General features: G+C 68.9%; 1 protein-coding gene across 1 annotated transcript in view; it reads right to left on the reverse strand.

The window, feature by feature from the left end:
- Positions 1 to 269: 269 nt before the first annotated feature.
- Positions 270 to 22,770, reverse strand: part of LOC132508372 (plectin-like) — a 34,424-nt gene continuing 11,923 nt past the window's right edge. The window contains 30 exon segments of the mRNA XM_060128541.1: positions 270 to 7,653; positions 7,756 to 11,136; positions 12,117 to 12,215; positions 12,308 to 12,412; positions 12,576 to 12,659; positions 12,742 to 13,098; positions 13,200 to 13,338; positions 13,674 to 13,852; positions 13,995 to 14,152; positions 14,237 to 14,420; positions 14,507 to 14,633; positions 14,716 to 14,870; positions 14,956 to 15,108; positions 16,203 to 16,328; positions 16,580 to 16,675; positions 16,796 to 16,900; positions 17,055 to 17,216; positions 17,319 to 17,396; positions 17,472 to 17,742; positions 17,828 to 17,982; positions 18,460 to 18,553; positions 18,809 to 18,936; positions 19,150 to 19,245; positions 19,324 to 19,443; positions 19,519 to 19,625; positions 19,703 to 19,818; positions 20,434 to 20,600; positions 21,618 to 21,710; positions 21,793 to 21,870; positions 22,656 to 22,745. Coding sequence (XP_059984524.1) covers positions 1,435 to 7,653; positions 7,756 to 11,136; positions 12,117 to 12,215; positions 12,308 to 12,412; positions 12,576 to 12,659; positions 12,742 to 13,098; positions 13,200 to 13,338; positions 13,674 to 13,852; positions 13,995 to 14,152; positions 14,237 to 14,420; positions 14,507 to 14,633; positions 14,716 to 14,870; positions 14,956 to 15,108; positions 16,203 to 16,328; positions 16,580 to 16,675; positions 16,796 to 16,900; positions 17,055 to 17,216; positions 17,319 to 17,396; positions 17,472 to 17,742; positions 17,828 to 17,982; positions 18,460 to 18,553; positions 18,809 to 18,936; positions 19,150 to 19,245; positions 19,324 to 19,443; positions 19,519 to 19,625; positions 19,703 to 19,818; positions 20,434 to 20,600; positions 21,618 to 21,710; positions 21,793 to 21,870; positions 22,656 to 22,745 — 13,422 coding nt within the window. The 3' untranslated portion in view covers positions 270 to 1,434.

The raw sequence follows: 22,770 nt of genomic DNA on the forward strand, positions 1-22,770 counted from the left end.
ACCCAGCCTGGGGGGCTGGGCCGAGGGACAGGTCACCACCTGGGCTGAGCAGGCCCCAGCAGGCCCGGCCTCCACCTCGCCCTATGCTCTGGGTCACTCAGCCTGGGTTTCTCTGAGGGGTGCAGCCCCCGGCCAGCGTCTTCACGAGACCCGGTTCTTCTGCCCCAGGCCAGGACACAGTGGCCAAGCTCAGAGCCTGGGGCCGCAGCACCCCCTTAGCCCAACACACAAGCTGACCTCAGGACAAAAAGTGAGACAGGACCCGCGGGAAAGTTGGAATTGCTTTTATTTGGGCGAGCGCCGCAGGCCCGCCGTGGTCAGGTTAGTGTTCTGTCCTCAGAGGCAGCCGAAGCCTGGGCCTCCACCCGCCACCTACCTGGGTTAGTGGGACGTGCAAAGCTCAGTCGGAGAGCAGAGGCGGGGGCGGAAGCCACCAGGGCGCGGGGCTGGATGGGACGGGACTGGTGGCACCGGGCTGGGCTGCCTTGTCCCCAGGCCCAACACAGGGATTGAGGAGCCCTGGGAGAGGCAGGCAGGCAGGCAGCACCCAGGGTGGGGTTCCACAGGTTCCAGGGGACAGTGGGCCCACGGAGGGCAAGAGGCCTGCAGAAGCCCAGTCATTCCCGGCCGGCACGCCCAAGAGCTGGGCAGTGGTGAGCCTTTCACCAGGAGGGTCTGTCTCCCACCCCAGGTCTGGGTCCTTGGGGCCTGGGGTGCGAAGGGGGACACAGAAGGCACTTACTAGGGAGCTGAGGCTGGAAGGCTGAAGCCAGAGGCGTGGGGTCTCGGGCACAGGTTGGGGGCTGGGAATGGAGCCGGGAACAGGCTGGGGCCTGGCCCGGGCCAGCTGGGTCTGCAGACTGGACCCTCATCTTCCCATGGGGAAGGGGCTTCCCTGGGCAGCCTAGAAGAGATGGCTGACCCAGGACTCCCTCCCTCCCTCCCCAGCAAGGCCCACTGAGCAAGCAGGTCAGTCCCGGAAACAGGAGAAAACGCTGGCGCTGAGGGCCCTGCTACTGGCGGGGCCGATGCCTGCTGCCCGAGCAGGTGGCTGGGGGTGGGGGGGGCCGGCCTACAGGGCTGGGGGAACCTCGCCCAGATGGAACCCCCCTGGGGAGATGAGAGGGCTGAGTTGGGGGCCCAGCTCTGGACCCTCCAAGGCACCTGGCTGCGGTGAGTGGCAGGTAGAGAGAAGCGGGGAGACCTGGGGTGGGGGGTGGGGGGGGCGCGAGGTGGTCCGTGGGGCTGGCCTGGCCCCGGCCCCCAAGAGACAGGCTGTCTGGACAACAGATGCACGTTAGCGTGTTAGTCTGTACTTTTTGGTTAAATTTTAGGCACCGCTTGGGAGGAAGACACCTTGAAACATTAAAGACCCCAGCACCTGGGCGGGGAGCCTGGCCACATGCAGAGCGGGAGGCGGGGTGCAGGAAGGGGTCAGGCTGCCGCTGACTCGGGGCCCCCCGCGGAGGGCGCGGGCCCTGAGGCGTAGCGGCGGCCATAGCCCGAGGACGAGTAGGACGAGGAAGAGAAGGTCATGGAGAAGCCCGAGCCGGTGGCGTCAAAGCTGCCGCGACGGGAGCCAGCCCGGGAGCCGGTGCGCGAGCTGGAGCGCGAGCCGGCCGCGGAGCCGGAGCCGCTGATGCTGTAGGGGCTGTAGTAGCCCTTGCTGGACTGGGCGGCAGCCTCCAGCAGCCGCAGGCCCGTGCCCTCCTCCACCATGCTGCGGTCCAGCGCGTCCTTGTAGGAGATCTTGAGTTTGGTCTTGGGGCAGGTGAGGTACTTGGAGTAGGCGCTAACGTCGCGCAGCTTCTGGGCGGTGCGGGCATCCACGGTGCCGCGCTGCAGGGCCTCGTCCAGGGCCACGCGGCCTGGCGTGTCGGGCTCGATGAGGCCACCCGTCAGGTACTGCACCTCCAGGAAGCGCTGGCCTGCCTCGTAGTAGAGCCAGCCCTTCTTCAGGGCCTGGGCGGCCGACATCTTGGTCTTGGTGCGTGGGTCCTCGAAGCCGCAGAAGGCCTTCTGGGCCAGGTTGATGCGGTCCACCATGATCTTGTCCACCAGGCCCTTGTTGACGGCGTCGGTGACGGGGAAGCGCTCGCCGGTGCTGGGGTCGATGATGCCCCCAGTGCAGGCCTGCGCTTCCAGCAAACGCTGCCCGGTGATGTTGTCCACCAGGTTGCGGTGCATGGCCTCTGTGATAGACACCTTCTCCAGCGTCTCCGTGTCCAGGATGCCAGCCACGGGGCCCGTCTCCTCGGTGGGGTCGGACCAGGAGGCCAGCTGGGTCCTGGAGACAGCGGGGCTGATAGGGTAGGAAGAGGAGGACCCCACGGAGGACGAGCGTGAGCGGAAGCCGCCGGCGTTGCCTGAGAGCATGTCGGCGAACTCGGCGATGGAGAGCGTGCCGGCGCGGTACTGGTCCAGCGCCGAGCGGTCGATGAGGCTCTTGGCGATGGCCTCATCGATGTCGTACTGGCGGCCCGAGCGGCGGTCGATGATCATGGACTTGACCACGCCGTCCGATGAGGAGATGGTGATCTCCTCCCACTCGCACTCCTGCTCGGACAGCTCCAGGTAGGTCTGGTGGTCGATAAGGCCCTTGCGGTAGGCCTCGTACACCGACATCTCCTTGCCCGTCTCCGGGTCCACGATGACCACACGCCGCTTGCGCACCGAGGACTTAGAGGATGTCTTCCGCTCCCGCTTCTTCTCCTTCAGCGGCAGGAGCCGCAGCCCCGTCTGGGGGTCAGTGACGCAGCGCTCCATCAGCTGCAGGTAGGTGAGGTTCTCCTCCGTGTTGGGGTCAAAGAAGCCCTTGGTGTCGTCCGAGGGGTCGGTCAGGATCTCATTCATCTCCTCGTCAAAGAGGCCGCGCTGGTAGGCCACGTCCACGGGCAGGCGGTGGCTCTCCTCGGGGTCGATGATGCCGCCCGTGGCGATCTGGGCCTCCAGCAGCCGGATGCCGTGGTCCTTCAGGATCAGACCCTTCTTCATGGCCTGGAAGAGGGAGATGAGCTTCCCGGAGTAGGGGTCCTTGTAGCCGGTGACGGCACGCTCGGCCGACAGCAGCTTGTCCTTAAACTCGGGACCCACGATGCCCACGCGCACGGCCTCCTCCACGGTTAGCTTGAGCCCCTTGATGGGGTCGATGACGTAGCCGGTGGCCGCCTGCGCCTCCAGGAGCTCGAAGGCCGTGCCGGGGCGGATGATGCCCTTCTTCATGGCCTGGTACACCGACAGCCGCTCCCTGGTGGCGTCGACGAGGACGCCGGCGATGCTGCTGGTACCCTCGAGGAACTTCTGCAGGTCCTTGGAGACCTCCTCGACGGAGGCCAGGCCCTCCTGCAGCCGCAGCGCCGTGGCCTCATCCATGACCTGCGAGCGCACCAGCTCCTCCACCGTGATCTGCTTGCGCAGGCCGCGGAAGGTCAGCTTGCGGGCGTCCGCGAGCGGCAGGAGGAGCTGGCCGCTGGCCTCGTCGCGGCGGCACCGCCGGAGCAGCTGCGTGTAGCTGAGGCGCTCGTCCGTGGAGGGGTCCACGTAGCTGCGCACCTCGCTGGGCTCTGACAGCCGGTCGTGCGTGTCCTTGTCGAGGTAGCCGCGCTGGTAGGCCACCTCCAGCGGGAGGTGGAAGCCTAGACGCGGGTCGATGATGCCGCCCGTGGCCAGCTGAGCGTCCAGCAGCCGCAGGGCCTCCTCAGTGGGGATCAGGTCCTTCTTCATGGCCTGGAAGAGCGAGATGGTCTGCTCCGTGTAGGGGTCACGGTAGCCGGTCACAGCCCGCTCAGCCGACAGCAGCCGGTCGTGCAGCTCGGGGCCCACCAGGCCCTTCCGCACGGCCTCATCCACGGCCAGCCGCTCGCCCTTCACCGGGTCCAGCAGGAAGCCCGTGGCGGCTTGTGCCTCTAGTAGCTGGCGGGCCACCTCGGCACTCAGCTGCCCCTTCTTGAGGGCCTGGTAGATGGTCAGCGTCTGCCTGGAGCTGGGCCGGTAGATGCCGGCCACACAGCCCGTGCCGTAGAGGTAGTGCCAGGCGGACTCGGCCTCCAGCACCTCGCGGAGGCTCCTGGCGCCCTCCCGGAGCAGGCTGTAGGACTCGCGGGAGATGACCCGGGCCTCGTACAGGTTCTCGGCGGTGATGCGGCGGCCGACGTGGTCGAAGGAAGCCAGGTTCTGTGAGCGGACTATCTCGGTTTTCTCGATGATCTCGATGATGATGATGATCATACGCTCCTTGGTCACGCGGCCGGCCTGGAAGTCGGCCATCAGCTGGGCCCGCTGCTCCTGGGGGATCAGGTCCGACTGCATCACCTCCCACAGGGACATGGTGGAGCCACTGTGGCTGCCGCTCCCAGGGATGTTGATCTGTGTCTCCTCGAAGGCCCTCCGGGTCTCCTCCTCGGTGTACACCCGCGTGGTCTCCACCACCTCTGCTTTCTCTGCCCCTCTCAGCGGCAGGAGCCGCAGGCCCGTCTCGGGGTCCTCCACGCAGCGCTCCAGCAGCTGCAGGTAAGTGAGGTTCTCGTGCGTGTTGGGGTCGAAGAAGCCCTTGGTGTCGTCACTGGGGTCCTGCAGGACGCGGTTCATCTCCTCGTCGAAGTAGCCGCGCTGGTAGGCCACGTCCACGGGCAGGCGGTGGCTGTGCACGGGGTCGATGATGCCGCCCGTGGCGATCTGGGCCTCCAGCAGGCGGATGCCGTGCTCCCTGAGGACCAGGCCCTTCTTCGTGGCCTGGAAGAGAGAGATGGTGCTGCCTGAGTAGGGATCCTTGTAGCCCGTCACGGCCTTCTCAGCCGACAGCAGCTTCTCGTGCAGCTCAGGGCCCACGACACCGGCCTTCACGGCCTCGTGCACGTACAGACGCTGGTTCCGCACAGGGTCCACCAGAAAGCCAGTGGCTGCCTGGGCCTCAAGCAGGAGGGTGGCGGTGCTGGGCCTGAGCAGGCCGCGCCGCATGGCCTCGTAGATGGTCACCTTCTCTTTGGAGTCCTCCAGGTAGACGCCAGCAAGGCAGCCGCTCCCCTGGAGGAGTGCCCGCACCGAGTCCAGCTCCGAGAGGTCCTTGACCGACGTCTTGCCGTCCTTGAGCTGCTCATACTGGGTGCTGTTGAGGACCCCGGCGGCCAGGAGCTCGCTGGCCGGCACAGGGGCTCGGAGGCCACTGAAAGAGAGCCTCTCCCGCCGTACGGTCTCCACTTCCTCCACGATGGTGATGAGGATCTTGATGACCTTCTCCACGGTGACCTTGCCCGTGCGGAACTGGCGCAGCAGCTCCTGCCGCTGCTCGGCCGTGAAGTACTCGGAGTTGATGAGCTCCCACACTGTCACCGTCCTGCCCTGGAAGCTGCCCACGGGGACCTCAACAGTGGCCTTCTGGAAGGCCTCATGGGCCTGGAGCTCGGAGTAGAGCTCCTGCTGCCGGGCCCGGGCAGCCTCCTCCGAGAGCGGCAGCAGGCTCAGCCCCGTCAGCTGGTCGGGGCGGCACTGCTGCTGGAGGTGGCTGTAGGTGACGGGCTGCCACGTACGGGGTTCGTAGTAGGTCTTGGCGTTGTCCTCGGGTGCTGAAAGGGCGGTGCTGGTCTCCTTATCCAGGTAGCCCCGAGCACAGGCGACGTCCAGGGGCACACGGTGGCTCTTGCTGGGGTCCACGATGCCACCTGTGGACAGCTGGGCGTCCAGCAGACGCAGGCCCTGCTCCCTGGGGATGAGACCCTTCTTCAGGGCCTGGAACAGGGACACGCTCTGCCCTGAGTACGGGTCCTTGTAGCCTGTCACAGCCTTCTCGGCCGACAGCAGCTTCTCGTGTAGCTCGGGCCCCACGAGGCCGGCGCGCACTGCCTCGTCCACAGTCAGCCGTGCGCTGGTGGTGGGGTCGATGATGTGCCCGGTGCCGGCCTGGGCCTCCAGCAGGGCCACAGCTGCCTCTGGCTGCAGCAGATCTTTCCTCAGGGCCTCGTAGATGCTCAGCTTCTGCCCTGCCTCCTCTAGCCACACACCCGCGATGACGCCGGAGCCCCGCAGGGCCCGCCGCACGGCCTCCACCTCGGCTACCTCCTGCACGGAGCGCTCGCCCCGCTGCAGCTGGCGGAAGAGCTCACGGTCAATGACCCTGCTCTCGAGGAGCTCCGCAGCAGGGACCAGGGCACGCAGGCCCTCGAAGCAGAGCTGGCCCTTCTGTTCGTGCTCCTCGACCACGGTGATGACGATCCTGATAATCTTCTCCACGGTGACCTTGCCCGTGCGGAACTGCCGCAGCAGGTCCCGTCGCTGCTCGGCCGTGAAGTACTCGGAGTTTATGAGCTCCCAGATGGTCACCGTCCTGCCCTGGAACTTGCCGAACGGAGCGGACACGGTGGCCTTCTCAAACACGTCCCGGGCCTCCGAGTCGGTGTAGACCAGCTCACCACCCTTGGCAGCCTGGTCCGTGAGCGGCAGGAGCCGCAGGCCCGTCTCGGGGTCCTCCACGCAGCGCTCCAGCAGCTGCAGGTAAGTGAGGTTCTCGTGCGTGTTGGGGTCGAAGAAGCCCTTGGTGTCGTCGCTGGGGTCCTGCAGGACGCGGTTCATCTCCTCGTCGAAGTAGCCGCGCTGGTAGGCCACGTCCACGGGCAGGCGGTGGCTGTGCACGGGGTCGATGATGCCGCCCGTGGCGATCTGGGCCTCCAGCAGGCGGATGCCGTGCTCCCGGACGATGAGATCCTTCTTCATGGCCTGGAAGAGGGAGATCTGCTCCCCGGTGTAGGGGTCCTTGTAGCCAGTGACGGCGCGCTCGGCCGACAGCAGCTTGTGATGCAGCTCAGGGCCCACGACGCCCTCCTTCACGGCCTCGTTGACGGCCAGCCGCCTGTTCCGCACGGGGTCCAGTAGGAAGCCCGAGGCCGCCTGGGCCTCAAGCAGGATGAGGGCTGTGCCCGGGCTCAGCAGCTGCCTCCTCAGGGCCGCGTAGATGGTCAGCTTCTCATCGGCAGGCTTCAGCAGCAAGCCGGCGACGCTGCTGCGGCCCTGCAGGTAGTGGCGCACATCCTCCCGCTGAGCGAGCTCAGCCACCGTGCTGCGGCCCTGTGCCAGCCGCTGGAGCTCCTCTGCGCTCAGGATGCCCACCTCCTGCAGCCGCTGGGCCGGCACCTTCTGCCGCAGGCCGTCAAAGGCGTGCTCAGGCTCTGCCACGGTGGCCGGGCCGTCGGCTGCGTCCTGGCCATTGGGCAGGGCTCTGGCGGCCGCGGCCTGAGAGGCAGCGACCTCCCCCGGGTGGGCCAGTGCAGCCCGGCGCTCCTCCTCCAGGTGCTGCAGCCGCTCACGCAGCCTCTGGTTCTCCTCCGCCAGCAGCTTCTCCTGCTCGTGCCGCTGCAGCTCCAGGCACCGCAGCTCCTCTTGCTTGCGCCGCACCTCCTCCTCGGCCTCACGCTGCCGCCGCCGGGCCTCCTCCATGCTGGCCGCCAGCTGCTCCTTCTCCTGCTGCAGCTGCTGCTGCTGCCGCTGCTGCTCCTCACGCAGCTGCTGCGCCTTGGCCACCTCGTCCTGGAAGAGCTGCTCCAGCTTGGCCTTCTCCTGCTCGATGAGGTGCTCCCGCTGCAGCAGGCTGTCCTTCTCGGAGAGGAAGCTCTGCTGCAGGGCCTGGGTCTCCTGAAGCAGCTGCTCCTGCCGCACCATCTGCATCTGCGAAGGGGGAAGGGGGCGGTCAGGGCCATGCGGGCCCCCGGGAGCACCTGCCCGAGAGCAGACCCCGCCCCAGATCCCTGCCCACGCGCAGGGAGATACCTCCTCAGACTTGAGCTGCAGCAGCTGCGCCTCCTGCTTGAGCTTGTCCTTCTCGCGCTCCAGCTCCGCGATGGCCTCCCGCAGGCGCTCGGCATCCTGGTCACTTTGTTGCCGCTGGGTCTCGAGCGTCTGCACCAGCGTCACCTTCTCCTGCGTGGCGAGCTCCGTGCGGTACAGCCTGTCGCCTATCTCCTCCGCCTGCTTCCGGAAGCGCTGGGCGTCCTCCTCCGCACGGGCCTGAGCCCGGCTCATCTCGGCCACGCGCAGCCTGAGCCGCTCCGCCTCGGCACTCATCTCCAGCTGCCGCTGCCGCTCTGTCTCCAGAGTCTTCTGGAAGCCCTGCGTCTCCTGTACCAGCTGCTGCGCCATCTGTTCCTTGTCCTCCTGCAGCCGCCGGGCCTGCTCTTGGGCAAGCTCCTTCTGCTGCTGCAGCAGCTCTGCCTCCGCCTTGAGCCGCGTGGCCTCCTGCACCGCCTGCATCTTCTCCTTGAGCATCTTCTCTGCCAGGGCCCGCTGCTGAACCAGGTCCTCCTCCGCCAGCTGCCGCAGCCGCGCCGCCTCCTGGGCCGCCACGCTCAGCCGCGCAGCCTCCTCCGCCACCTGCTTCATCTTCTCCGCCTCCTCCTGCAGGAGGCGCTGCGTGTTGTCCTTGTCGCGCAGAACGAGCGCGCGGTTCTCCGCCTCGATGCGGGCCTTGAGCTTGCCCAGCTCCTCCATCTGCACGCGCAGCGAGAACAGCTCTTCCTCCACCTGGCCGCGCTGGCGGGCCGCCTCCGTCACCTCCGCCTTCAGTCGCTGCAGCTCCTCGTCCAGGATGCTCTTCTGGTGGTCGGTCTCCTCCAGCTGCAGCCGCAGAGCCGTCAGCTCCTGTTCTACCTGCGCCTTCTGCCGCAGCGCCTGCTCAGCAAACTGCTTGTGCTTCTCCATCTCGGCGTCGGCCGCCTGCTTCTGCCGCAGGGCCGCCTGCTCTGCCTGCGCCCGCCGCGCCGCCTCCTGCTCGGCTTCCTTGCGCAGCTTCTCCGCGGCAGCCTGCGCCTGCGCCTGCGCCTGAGCCTGTGCCTCCGCCGACTGCTTCAGCCGCTCCGCCTCCTCCACTTGCCGCCGGGACTGCGCCGCCTCGTGCTCGGCCCGCTCCCGCGCCGCCTCCGCCTCCTCTGCCGCCCTCCGGGCCGCCTCGGCCTCACTGCGCAGACGCTCCAGCATGCTCTGCTCCTGCTGGAGCGTCTGCTGCAGCTCCTGCTCCTTCTGCCGCACTGCGAACGCGTGCGCCTTTTCCTCCGCCTGCAGCCGCTTCTGGGCGGCCTCCTGGGCCAGCTGCAGCTGCCGAGCCGACTCCTGCTCTGCTCGCTCACGCAGGCGCCGCGCCTCCTCCACCTTGGCCTTGAGCCGCTCCACCTCCTCCAGCGCGGCCTTCCGTTGCCGCGCGGCCTCTTCCTCGGCCGCCAGGCTCTTCTGCACACGCTCCTCGGCCTCGCGGCGCCGCCGCTCCTCCTCTGCCGCCAGCTGCCGCTGCCGGGCCGCCTCCTGCTCCGCCTGCTCCTTGCTGCGCAGCGTGTCCTCGGCGTTGCCACGGATCCGCCCCAGCTCCAGCTCCAGCTCCGCCTTGCCGGCGGCCGCCTTCTCAAAGCTCCCCTTGAGCGCCAGGATCTCCTCCTCCACCTGCCGCCGCTGCCTCAGCGTGTCCTCCACCAGCCCCTTCTGCCGCTCCAGCTCGCTCTCCGACGCCTTGCGCAGCTGCGCCAGCCGCTCCTCGATGTCGGCCTTGTGCTGGGCCGCCTGCTCCTCCAGAAGCCGCCGCTGGAAAGCCTCGTCTTCTGCCAGCCGCCGCAGGCGCTCGTTCTCCGCCTCCTTCTCCTTGAGCGCGATCTCCGCCTCCGTCTTGAGCCGTGTGGCCTCGCTGATGGCGGCCAGCTTCTCGGCCAGCACCCGTTCTGCCTCCGCCCGCTGCCGCACAGCATCCTCCTCCGCCAGCTGCCGCTGCCGCTTGGCCTCCTCCGCCAGGGCGCGCAGGCGGGCGGCCTCCTCCGCCAGCTCGCGGAACCGGCCGGCCTCGGCTTCCAGCCTCTGCTTGGACTTCTCGCTGGTGGAGCGTGACTCCTCCTCGGCCCGCGCCTTGCTGGCCAGCAGCACCTCCATCTCAGCCCGCACTTTGGCCAGCTCGGCCTCCAGCTCCCGGCGCTTCTGCGTGGCCGCGGCCGCCTCCCGCTGCAGCCGCGCCAGCTCCTCCTCTAGCAGCTGCCGCTGCTGCTCCCCCTGCTCCGTCTCGGCCCGCAGCCGGATCAGCTCCTGCTCCGCCGCCAGGCGCTGCTGCGCGGTGCCCTCCGCCAGCTGCCGCTGCTTCTCCAGCTCCTGCTCGGCCAGCTCGCGCTGCCGCACGGCCTGCTCCTCTGCCTTGCCGCGCCGCCGCGCCTCCCGCTCCGCCTCCTCCTTCTGCTTCTCCGCCTCGGCCTGTGCCAGGCTCTTCTGCTGCGCCACCTCCTCCGCCTGCAGCCGCATCCGCAGCGCCTCGTTGGCCTTCAGCTGCCAGCGCTCCAGCTCCCGCTCAGCCTCCGCGCGGGCGCGCTCGGCCTCGGCCTGCTGCTGTGCCCGCCGCGTGGCCTCCTCCCGCAGCTGCACCACGGCCACGTGCTCTTCCTTGAGGGTGCGCTCCAGCTGCGCCGTCTTCTCGGCGAAGGAGGCGTGCTCGCTCTGCAGCTCTGCCTCGGCGCTGCGCTGCGCCGTCTCCAGGGCCACCTGCACTTGGCGTGCCCGCTCTGCCTCTGCCTGCCGCAGGCGCCGCTCCGCCTCCTCTGCCTGCAGCCGCAGCTCGTCCAGCGCCTGCAGGGCCCGCTGCTTCTCGCGAGCCGCCTCAGCCTCCGCCTGCACACGCAGGGCCAGCTCGGCCTCCGCCTGCCGCTTGCGCTGGGTCTCGTCTTGCACCTGCCGCCGCAGGCGCTCCGCCTCCTCCTGGGCCTGCCGCTTCTGCGCCTCGGCCTCTTCTGCCCGCGCACGCAGTGCCTGCAGCTCACCCTCTGCCCCGCCGCGCTGGCGCTCGGTGGCCTCCAGCTGGAGGCGCACCACGCGGATTTCCTCTTCGATCCGCAGCCGGCTGCGCTCGGCCGCCTCCACCTGCCGGGCCTTGGCCTGGATCTCCGCCTCCGAGCTCTGCCGCAGGTGCTGCAGCTCCTCCTGGATGCTGCGCTTCTGCTGCTGCGCATCCACTGCCACCTCCTCCCGGCGTGCCACCTCCTCCTGCATGCGCCGCTGGAGCTCCTGGGCCTCGCGCTCTGCCAGCGCTTTCGCCTGTGCGTGCGCCTCGGCCAGCTGCCGCTGCTTCTCCAGCGCGGCCTCCACCTCGGCCAATCGCTCCCGCTCCTCTGCCCGCTGCTGCTCAGCCAGCCTCTGCGGCCGCAGCAGAGAGAGGGAGAAAACCAGAGAGAGGAGTGAGCACGGAGCAGGTGCTCCCAGCACACGACACGGTGCCACCACAGCTCACCCTGACAGCGCGGTGCAGGGGTTGGGAGGGGACAGAGGTCCCGGCCCAGCCGAGGGAGGCTGCGTGCACCCACCCAGGGCACTTGGGGCAGCGAGCGCAACCTGGCTCCACAGTGCTCACCAGCCTGGGGATAGGAGACCCAGATGTTCTCCCCTCTTCCCGCAGACAGGCGACAGAGACACACAGACAGGGGCCGGGGGGAGAGAGAGAGAGAGAGAGAGAGAGAGCAAGCAAAGCAGGGGGCTCACAGGGCCTGGGAGCCGCGCCCGCCATACAGCCCTGCCTGAGCACCGCTGAATGCCCGGCGGCCTGGCTCTGGCCACGGGGCCCCTCTCCCTGACCCGGCGGGGCAGGGTGGCCAGCGTGGGACATCAGCGCAGATCTGAGCCAGTTCGGAAGGGGGACTCGATAGCCTGCGGTTCTGAGCAGAGAGGAAGCTGCAGGTAGGCCAGACGGAGGGGTCACCCAGGAGGCAGGAGGAACAAGGCGGGGAAGGTACCCTTCCTCACCCAAGCACCTCGGGGCACCCCTCCCCAGCCCCCATGACCCAACAGCCCAAGGTTCTTGCAGAGCAAGTGGCCAAGCAAAGAGCCCGATGCAGAGTCCCGAGGAGGCACACACACGAGAGCCGGTGGGACGCCTGGTGGGGGCAAGCGCCAACACAGAAGAGAAAGAGAAGATGCCAGCCGCCACAGCAGCCGCCACAGGGAGGGCAGTGCGGCGTCGGGCCAAGGTGGGCTGGGCCGCACGTCAGGCGAGCCTGGGGACAGGCCGTGCTGCGGGGAGCTGGGCGGGGGGGCGTGGGGAGAGCTCAGGCGGGCTCCTAGGGGCCACATCTGGGGCAAGGTGGGCAGCAGGATGGCCTTCCCACCCCGGCGGGTCATACCTCCTCCTCCTCCATACGCCGCAGAGTCTCACCGATGAACTTGATGTACTGGCTTGTGAGCGTGCTCAGCTCACTGTAGCGGGTACGCAGGTCCACGTACTGGGGGGCGGGAGGGAGGAGGCACCCAGAGTCAGCCCTGCCCCTGCTGACTCAGGCTCAGCCCACCCACCAGCCCTGCCCCTCAGCCTCACCTCCTGGATGACGCTCTCGGCCCCCGACTGGACCTTGGGCTTCTTGGCTGGTGAGGCCACCGGCTCCAGCTGTGCCTTGTACGTGACCAGCTGAAGCTCATAGTCCTGCAGGGACACGCTGGTTGGCCGCCAGCTCTGCCCTCCCCACCCTGCCCCTGAACGTGCCCACAGGCTTTGCCCAGCACGGCCTGGCCTGGGGGGCCCCCCTGAGGTCCCAGGCCCACCACCTGCACGTCTCCCCCGGGACACGAGGCTGCAAAGGCCTCACCTTGATGGCATTGATGTACTGCTTCGCGAACCTCTGGCACTCCTCCACCTTCTCCCCGTGGCGCTCGATATCCTCCAGCAGCGCCTGGGAGAGCAGGGTGGTCAGCAGCCAGAGGGCGCACCACGCCCCCGCCCCGCTCCCGCCGGCCCGGCCGGGGCCCACCTACCTTCTCCTGCCGCAGCTGCTCTCGCACGGCCTGGCTGTCGGCCAGTGGCATGGCCTGGATCTGCTCCTGCCTCTGCTTGGCGTCCTGCAGCCAGGCGCCCAGCGGGTCCGCGCTCTCGCGGTAGTAACGCAGCTGGCGGCCCAGCTGCTCGAGCTCGCGCTGCCGCACGTCGGTCTGGGCCAGCACGGCCTGCCAGCGCTCCAGAAGCAGGGCGACCCGCTCACGCCAGCGCTCCACCTCCACGTCCCGCTCGCCGTGTCGCTGTTGCAGCCGCTCGCCCACCTCCTGCGCCCCCCGCAGCTCGTCCCGCAGGGCATCGAACACAGGCTGCTGCGCCTCCGCCTGGGCCCGAAGCTTCTGTTGGGTCAGAGAAGAGGGTGCCGTTTCAGCCCGAGGCCCCTGCCACTGGCCCCGGCGTCTCTGGGCCCTCACGGCAGGGCGCGGGCCTGTGGCGGTACCTTCAGCGCAGCCTTGGTGGCCTCGAGCTCTGGGAGGGTGGCGGGCACGGCCTGGGCCTCCTTGAGCTGCTGCTCGTGGGCCCTGAGCACCTCCTCGGCCCCCTGCGTGCTGCGGATCACCAGGCTGATGGTCTTGAGCCTGTGGGAGAGCGGGGCTCAGAGCGGGGCTGGGGTGTAGCCCACACACCTTCCACACCAGTGACCCTCCCGCGGGTGGGGGGCCCTAAGTCCTCCTCTAATAGCCCCTCACCCCCTCTCACCCCACATCCAGTCATCAGGAAGCCCTGCCTGCAAGGCACACCAGGACTGAACCCTCCAGCCACCTCTGCGACCCCCACCCTGGTCCACCCGGCCATCCCGTGGCCAGACCCCGCAGCGGACCCCACCTCGTTGGCACCGTTGCCCCGCCAGTCCATACACTCCCCAAGACGCCCCTTCGGTCACAGCCCCCCGGCGGCCGTCAGGTGCACTCACTTCTCCAGGTAAATGGCGGACAGGCTGCGGACCTGCTCCAACTTGCCCAGGGTCAGCTCCAGCTCTGAACGCAGAGTGGGGGCAGCGGGTGACGGCTCGGGCAGGGCCAGAACCTTCTCGGCCTCGGCAGAGAGCCGGGCAACCCCCTTGCCCAGCCCCTCCACCTCAGCCTGTGCTTTCTACGAGAGACGGAGCAGGAGGCGAGCTGAGCCCACACGCCCAGCACACGGCACGCGTGCAAGGCTGGGGTGGGGTGCAGCAGGGGGTGGGGTGCAGCACGGGGTGGGGGTGGGGTGGGGTGGGGGGGTGGGCGGGGCCTGCCTGCTGCTCGGTGATGCGCTGAGCGCACTCCCGCGCGGGCTCCTTGTCCAGCGGCAGCCGCAGGCGGTGCACGGTGCGCGTCTCGCAGGCCTCCAGCTGCAGCCGGATGTCCTTGAGCTCTGAGATGCAGCGCTGACAGAGGGACGACTCCTGCTCGCCTGCGGACATGTCCAGCTCACAGGCTGCCCCAGCCACGCCCTCCGCCGCCACCCCCCACCCCCGCCCCGGCGGCACCCGCCTACCCTGCTCCAGGCTCTGCAGCAGCTGCTGGTAGTGGCGGCTGCAGGAGCCGTACTCGCGCTCAGCCTGCAGCCGGTCCTCAGGCCCGAAGCCACCGGCGTCCTGGCTGTCCCGCAGGAAGGCCTGGTAGTGCAGCTCCAGGCTTCGCAGGGCCTGGCGCTGCTCCTCTGGTTTCAGCGTGCGGAACTGCGGACGGCACGAGGGCTGAGCACGGCCGCAGGAAGACCCCTGCCGCCCGGCACCACCCACAGTGCCCAGCGGGGCGGTCGTACCGTGGCCAGGGACCAGGAGCGGATGAGCTGCATGTCGCGGCTGAGGCTCTGCCAGGCCAGAAGGCTCTTCATTTCCGCGTGCAGCTGGTGCCGCAACGCAGCCGAGGCCTGGTGCTGGGCCTCCAGCCTGCCAGTCAGGGGCACAGTCAGGGGTGTCCGGGGACCCGCCCGGCACCACCCTCTCCAGCTGCACACCCAGGGCCACGCACCTGGCGACGGCCTCCTGGGCCTCCTGGTTGGGCGGGGGCACAAGAAAGCACACGGAGGGCACGGTGGCCTCGCTGCCGGAGCTGCTGAGCACCTTCCAGTAGAATGGCTGCGCAGGGCCTACCATCTGGCACTCGTCACCCTTGTGCACGGTCACCTGAGGCAGTCAGAGCATCGCAGCGTGGCCCCACCCACACCCATGCCCACCCTGCCCGGCCCACCCTGCCCGGCCAAGCCCTCACCTCCACCTGCTTGTAGTCGCACACGGCCAGCAGCGGCACGCGGCCCCGCACGGGGTGTGCTGGGTTGCGGGCCTTTAGCTGCACGATGGCCTTGGCCCGCTTGGCCAGGCCCGAGAGGTGCCCCCTGTACTCGTTTAGCTGTTCCTTCTCGTCCTGCAGAGGAGGGGCAGCTCAGAGACCATCACCCGGCGTCAGACACCGAGCACCCAGACGGGGGTCTGTGAGGACCCACGTGCCCACCCCGGGAAATGCAGGAGCACCCCTGGACCCCCGCTACGCCCTGAGATCCCACGTCCTTCCAACTGCCCCCAGAATGCTGTGGGGCTCGGCACTCAGCCAGGACAGGCGCCCGGTCCCACCGACACTCCTTCCTTCCCAGTTAGGACCGAAGGGCTTCCCCAGCCCCCGTCACATGTGGCGTCCTTCAGGGGAGGGCCCCACAGCGTCCTCTCCCCTCTGCCCTCCCCTGTCCTGCTGTGGAAGGTCGCCCACCTCCTCCCATCCAGCCACTCCGAGGGATGGAGGACCGTCCAAGGCTGCAGGTCAGGGTCCACGCGGAAGCTGCCTGCACCTCTCCCGCCCCCTCCTGGGCCGATGCTGCCACTGAGGGGGCCTCCTGGACCCCAGGCTTTGCTGCCCCCCACTCCTGACCACAGGAGCTCCAGGCGGCAGGGCCTGCCAGCTTCCTCTCTCCTCCATCACTCCCTGCCCCAGGGCACCTGAGCAGCACACTCAGCTGCCTCTGTGTCCTCCTCAGCCCTCCCGACTGCGCCTGCCCCAGACTGTCAGGCCCGAGATGCTGATGGACCTGCCCGTGGTGACGTGGCTGGCAACAGAGCAGCTGACTCAGGCCTCTACTCCCTTCAGGGGCTGTGTGGGTGGGGGAGGCTCGTACCAGCTCTGGCCAGCCACCTGCCCCCAGGCCAGGACCCTGCCGCTAAGCTCTCGGTTCACCCATACCCCCGCCCCACTGTGCTGACCTCCAGCCCCTATCGTGCCTCCTGACCCCTGCTGGCACCTCTAGTCACCACGCTCCGCCTCCAGAGGGACCTTCCCAGAGCATCGATGCAGCCCAGACACCGGGCCAGCCTCTCCCTGTGCCCCCCTGGCCCTGGACCCTGCCACCTCGACGCCTGCCACTGCCTGTGCCCCTCCAGCCCCACAGGCCAAGAGGCCGGGCCTCAGCGTCTGTCTCTTGCCAGGCTGCACGGCCCTGGGCTCGGCGGGGGCCCGGGTGGTCGGCTCACCTGGGCGTCCTGCAGCAGGTCCTCGAGCCGAGTGACGGTGATAGAACGGTCACAGGTATACTTCCTGCGCAGCGTCTCCTGCAGTTTCCGCAGCTGCTCCTCAGCCTCCCGCACGTCCGAGAAGAACTGCGGCGGCAGAAATGGGCAACGCTAGGCCAACAGCCGAGAGCCCCCGGCCAAAGCTGCCCCAGCACGGGCCGGAGGGGCTGGGCCCAACAGCCGGGGAGGATTCTGACGCGAGGTCCGTGGGACAGTGGGCGGGGTCGATTATCCACGTCCGCACGGACATGGGGAGGGGCCCCAGATCCGCAGCGGTGGCCGAGGGGCTCCTCGAGGTCACTGCAGCGGAGCCAGGGGTTGGGGAGCCCAGTTCTCACCTGGAAGTAGGCGGTGTTGTCCTTTAGGTGCGCCTCGATACAACAGCACAGCTGTAGCATCCAGCTCCACTGGGTCTGCAGGGCCGCCTGGAAGGACTGCAGCACAGCACGTGGCCCCGTCGGGCCCTGCCCCGCACAGAGGCCCGGGGGGATCCCCCCAGCCCTGCCCCACCACACCAGGGGGGCCCGGGGGGGGTCCCTGCATCCCCACCCCACCTCCACCGTGGGCCGGGCAGGGTGGTCTTCCCGAAGCAGGCGGTCGCCGGTGCCCTGGATCTCTTTGATTTTCTTTTCCTTCAGCTCTAGTTCGTGCATCAGGGCCTGACATGGAGGCAAGGGCTCTCAGGGGCGGTGCCAGGGCCGCGTCGGGGTCCACCCGTCTCCCGCCAAGCACCACCCGGGGTCTGGAGCCGGACCCGCACTGGGGAGGGCAGTCGTGGGAGGGGAGGGCCCGGAGGCTGGCCACCTGCCTCACCGAGTAGCCCTCCTTCTTGGCGGCCATGTTGGTGTTGCGGTCGCTCCAGTCGAAGCCCACCTCCTCCTCCTCCCTGTCACTCAGCCACATGAGCTCCTTGGTGGCGGCGGCCACAAAGCCATGCAGGCTCTCCAGGGACCGGAGGCGGGCCTTGGAGGAGCTCTGTGAGCAGGCAGGCGGGGAATGTGTCAGCCCCGCGCCCCCCTCCCACCCCCCCGCCCCCTCCCACCCCCCCACCGCGGCTCCCAGCCGGCCGCCACTCACGAGCAGCCTGGTGTACTGCAGGTCCAGCCGGCCCAGGCAGTCTCGGTAGGCGCCCCGGGTGGCCGGGGAGAGCTGGCCCTGTGGGAGGTGAGGAGAGGTGAGGCCTGCGGCGGCCAGGACCTGGCCCGCGCCCACCGCCCGGCCCCCACTCACCTCGTCAGTGCGCGCCCGCTCGATCTTGGTCCGGAACTCCTCGACCGACTGGTGCAGGCCTCGGTGGCTGCCCAGCTGCGCCTCCACGCTGGGCAGGTCCACGCCCCACTCAGCACTGTCCAGCCGGCGCTGGTTCTCCTCCACCCAGGCCAGCAGGTCCTGCAGGTAGCGCAGGGTGGAGTCCTCGAGCTCCGGGTGCCTCGGCGTGCTCCGCAGACGCAGGTTGTACTCGGTGCGGACGGCCACCAGACGCTCATGCAGGCGGTACACCCTGTGGGCGGGGCAGGGGTCAGGAGGGGTCAGCGGAAGCGGGGTGCCCTCCCCAGGCCCTGGGGGTGGGGGGGGGCCTGGCCCACCTGCGGTACATCTGCTCGCCCTGCGGGTGCCGCCCATCCTTGAGAGTCTGCACGTCGTTGAACAGCGTCCGGATCATGCTGTCCGCCTTGTCCAGGTCCCGCTCCAGCTCGCCCACCCGCTGCGGGGCCTTGCCTGAGGCCAGCAGCCGGACATCCTGCAAGGTGGTCGTCCTGACTCACAGCCTGGCCACCCCGCCACCCGCCTGCCTGCATGGGGCTCCCCCGCTGCCTCCAGGCCCACCCCCATCCTTTCCCTTTCCTCCCCGTCCACCACGGCACATTCTTCTGATGTTTCTGGTGAAACCCGCAGCCCCCACCTCTCTGGGGGACCCAGGACCGGGTCCAAAGGCCTCCACTAGGGCCCAGAAGCCGGACGGTTCGTGGTCTTGTCCTCCAGCTCCCACCCCTGGAAAGTTCTCCCCAAGAGAGCCCCTGTCCAGGCCCACACAGTCCTGCCTCTCTGGGCCCCACGGGTCTGGGCAGCAGCTCAGGGCGGGCCTGGTGCCCAGGAGCCAACTCTGCCCGAAGCTAGCGGTCAGAGTCTGCTCCACACCCAGAGGGAGGAGCGCTCAGGGCCCGCCTCCCTCCCCCAAGCCTCCCCGCCCAGGCCCACCCTCGTGCCCGCCCCTCACCGACTGCAGCAGGGCGTCGGCCTGGTTCAGCTGCTCTTCACACAACCCGGCCTCCATCTGTAGTTTGCTCACGACACGCTGAAGACGCTCTAGTCTGCGGCCCAGAGCAGCCACGGGACCCCCAGTAAGTGGCGTTGGCCACCAGGCTCCCCGCCGCAGAGCACAGCTCCCCTCCTGCTCCCGGCCTACCCGCCAGCCTGCCTGCGGCCCACAGCTCAGTGTGGGTTTCCCAGCCTCGGGGAGGGGGCATTTCCTCCCCGGGCAGTGACTCACCCTCGGGGTGGCTTCCCTGCCACCACAGGGCCCCACCCGCCGCCCAGCTGCCCCGTCCACCCCAGCGCCCGCCCACCTCTCAAACTCGCTGCGGAGCTGCTTCTCCCTCTCCAGGATGGCCACGTGCAGCTTGCCCCACTCCTTCTCCACATCCAGCGGGTGGTAGCCGGGGGGCATCTTGAGCTGGCCCGCTTGCACCGCCCCCTGTGGGCAGGGGCCTAGCTCAGGCCTGGGCCAGCAGAGGCTTGGGGGTCACCCGGGCCCCCGGCCCACCCGACCTGAAACAGCCCTGGTCCCAGCTCTGTGGTAAGGCCGGGCCAAGCCTGCTGGAGGGGACCCCACAGGCCCCGGGCTCCTGGGCAGCTTCACTCACCTCCAGAATGCCCCCCGCTCCCCTCCCTCCAGGACCCCCCTCACCTCCAAGGACTGGTAGATGCCCTTGCACCGGTTCTTGTCCGCCTCCTTGGCTGGAAGCTCCGTCTCCTTAAACTTCAAGAACTGGCACCACAGGATCTGGGGACAAGAGGTGTCAGCAGCCAAACCTGGGGCTCCACAGCGGGCACAGGACCCCAGCTAAGCAGAGAAACCCACCTCGATTTCTTCAAAGCTGGAGGGGAAGCGGCGCTCCTCGAAGCTAGCCGTGTGTGCCCGGATCCACTGCAGCACCAGCAGCACCAGCTCGCGGTACTCCTGCCAGCGCAGCTGCAGCTCCTGGGGAGGGGGGCGACGGGCCGTCAGGGGCCCGCCTATCCCCTGCCCGCCCCGGGCCTGCCGGCCGGCACTCACATTAGCCTTCACCCCGTCCTGCACGTCGGGCACCCGGGGCATGGCATCGTACAAGGATGAGACGTAGGTGATGATGGACTTCTCGTCGGGCTGAGGGACGTCCACATCTGCAGGGGAAGAGAGTCAGAGGGGCCTCAGCGAGCGGCAGGGGAGGAGAGAGTGAGGCGGGGGCCGCGGCACGTACCCTCAGGGTCCAGGAGCCTTGTCACCCCCAGGTCCCGCTCTGCCACAGAGAAGGCCTGGTCCAGGTTCTCCAGGTTGGTCTGACGATACACCTTGTTCATGTCGATGAGCGTAGGCCTGTGGGCAAAGGGGCGGGTGGGGCAGGCAGGCGGGAACACAGGGGCAGCGAGGCCCACCGGGCAGGTCAGCGCACAGACATGCCCTCCTCAGGCCCCCAGAGACACAGAACCCCCAGCACACGCTCATCCTGAAAAACACCCCCACCCCACTAGCGTCCAGTCCCACCCACCCAGGTAGCCCACCTGCAGGTGCTGCACACATTGGGCCCTGGCCCCAGGAGCTCAAGGGGCCTACAGTGGGCACAGGCACAGGGTGGGGTGCCGGTCAGCCTGGGCCCCCCGCAGGGCCAACCCCACACAGGCCCCTTCTGGGGTGTCCACGTGGGGCCAGCGCTCATGGCTCTGAAAACCAGCAGGCTGCTGTCCTCTGGCCTCGAAGCCGGCACGGCCTCAGGAAGGTCCCGGGAGGAGGCGGGAAGTGCGTGCGTAAGGCTGGGCCTACTCGCCTGCACCCTCCCAGGGAGGCGGGCTGGCGCTGGTGCCTGTCCCTGTGGGCGGCAGGTCCCCGTGGGCGGCAGACGCCTCCTGGCCCCCACTCGTTTGAAGTTGCCCAGCTGAGGGGCTGCAGGGATGCCCCCGACCCACAGTGCCCTCCCTGCCCCGGGCCGCGTACTTGTGCCGATGGATAATGGCGTTGAAGAGGCGGCCATCTCGCCAGCTGGAGGTGAAGTTGTCACAGCGCAGGCCCTGGAAGCCCTCTATCATGCGCTGGGACCACAGCAGCAGCTTCTCCTTGGCTGTCATGTCCTCCGACTGCCCGCTCACCTGGATGTCCGAGATCTGCCCCACACAGCGGGCAGGAGACGGGAGCTCAGCCACGGCCACCGACCTGCCCGGCGCCCGGTCAGGGTGCACGGGAGCTGCCAGGCCAGCTGAGGCAGGCTGGGGCCGCAGGGACCCGCCACACCTCAGTGTCACAAGCCGAGGCCACTCTAGGCAGCGGCTGCCACAGAATGGCAGGCCCCCAGCCCCTGCCGTCGCCACAGGGTGGGTGCCCTGGGCTCCCTCCTCCTGGGGCACACCCCGCACCCCGCAAGGCCCCTGCCATCGCCACAGGGTGGGTGCCCTGGGCTCTCTCCTCCTGGGGCACACCCCGCACCCCGCAAGGCAGGCATGGATCAGAGTTGGTGGATGGTGGGCGCATGGAGCTCACCCAGAAGTCCCAGGCCAAGAAAAGGCTGTCACGAGGGGCAGGGGGCGGGGCAGGGGGCGGGGCAGGGCCTCCCTGGCTGCAGGCCAGGGTTATGTCCCGGGGACTGAGCATGCGCGGCCACTGCAATGCCCGGGCCCTGCACTCGTCCAATCCTTCAGGCCTGGGTCTGCCAGCCTGTCTGCTCCCCCGCCTGCCTGGCCCTAGTTATCTGTCTGTCGGCCTGCCCGCCTGTGTGACTCCGCTGCTGTGCCAGCCAGGCTCTGCCTGCCCAGCTCTCAGATTTGCGGCTTCCTGTGCGGGCCGGGCAGGCAGTGGGTGAGTCAGCCCGTGCAGTGGGGTGCTTCTCTAGAACCTTCCCTGGGGCAGGAGGCCACACCAAGAGTAGAGAATGCATTCCTCTGCAGGGAGGCTCTGCGGGCCCTGCCCAGTCAGGGCCAGAGGGCACGGGATAGGCAGGCCTTGGAGAGAGGCCTGGGCCTTGAGGCCACGGAGCTAGCACAGGGCAGCGGCACGGGCTGGCGGGAAGGCTCCAAGTGCCAGGATGCTGAGGGCCCCAGCTCCCAGGCCGCACGCCTAGCCGGGTGCCAGGCCAGCCCCGCCGGAGACTCCGGGGGCGGCAGAGGGTCAGCGGGCGGCCATGCTACCTGGAAGTGCAGGATGATGGTCCAGATCAGGCCGAGGGTCAGCTTGGGGTTGCCGTCGGCAATGTCATCGTTCCTGATGTTCACCAGCTTCACCTGCGAGCAAGCTGCCCTCAGTCGTGCCCCCGAGCGGGCCGGAGAAGGGGGCTGGGGCCCGCGGCCAGGTGGGCGGCATTACCTGGCGGTGTCGGAGGTAGTCCAGGGCGATCTGCACGTTCTGCAGCTTGTGGAAGCGCATCCTGCCCTTCTCCCGCGGCTGGGAGGGGAAGCAGGGCCGGTCAGCGGCCCCAGGGCCCGGTCACAGCCCGTCCTATGGCTGCGGCGTCTGCCCGCCCTCAGAACCCCCAAGGCATCTATAGTGAGGGTCTTCCCCAGCGGGGCAGCAGCCCTTCCCTGACCCGGGTCCACCCGCCCCAGCTGGGAAGGGGGGGCCGCTGGCCCAGGGGCCAGGCCCAGCAGGGACCAGGCTGCGGGAAGGAAGGAGGGGGAGGGGAGGAGACAATAGCCAGGAAGCCACGGGGGGAGGGCGGTGGCTTTGGGGGAGGGGTCCTCCTGCCGGGTGGTGGCAGCCCTGGCCCAGGCAGTGCGGCAGGCACGATGGCAGGCAGCTGGATGCAGGGCCGTTTGCCAGCCCAAGTGCCATCGGCCCTGGGTGAGCTGGGCTCCTGGTCTCAGGGAGCCCACGTGCCGCCGTGGCCAGCGGGCACAACCACTCACCAGGCGCGAGCTCCTGATTACGTCCCGCTCTCTTGGCTGCCCGGCCAGAGCAGGGCAAAGGGTAAAGGGCAGAGATCAAAGTTCAGAGTCCAAGCAGCAGAGAAACCAAAGCAGAGCAGAGCGTGAGGTTACGGTGTCAAGGCTCCAGCACGGAGGGCAGCAGGGCTGTGCGCCGCGGGCCGCTCCCGGGCCAGGCCCGACACTCCGGACCAGGAGGCGCAGTGGGGGGTGAGGCCAGGCTGGACACGGAGAGGGCACGGGGAAAGACCCCAGGAGGGAACGCAGGCGGGGCCTCGGAGGGGGCGGGCGGTTGGGCGCACGTACCAGGCTGTCCCCTGAGAGCACCTCCAGGAGGGAGATGAGGTTGTGGCCATCACGGAGGTCTTCGTACAGGTCACTGATGTGCCTCTGTGCCTGCAGGGACAGAGGACTGGGCTGG

The sequence above is a fragment of the Lagenorhynchus albirostris genome, chromosome 17, assembly GCF_949774975.1.
Source record: "Lagenorhynchus albirostris chromosome 17, mLagAlb1.1, whole genome shotgun sequence".
NCBI classification, from domain to species: Eukaryota; Metazoa; Chordata; class Mammalia; order Artiodactyla; family Delphinidae; genus Lagenorhynchus; species Lagenorhynchus albirostris.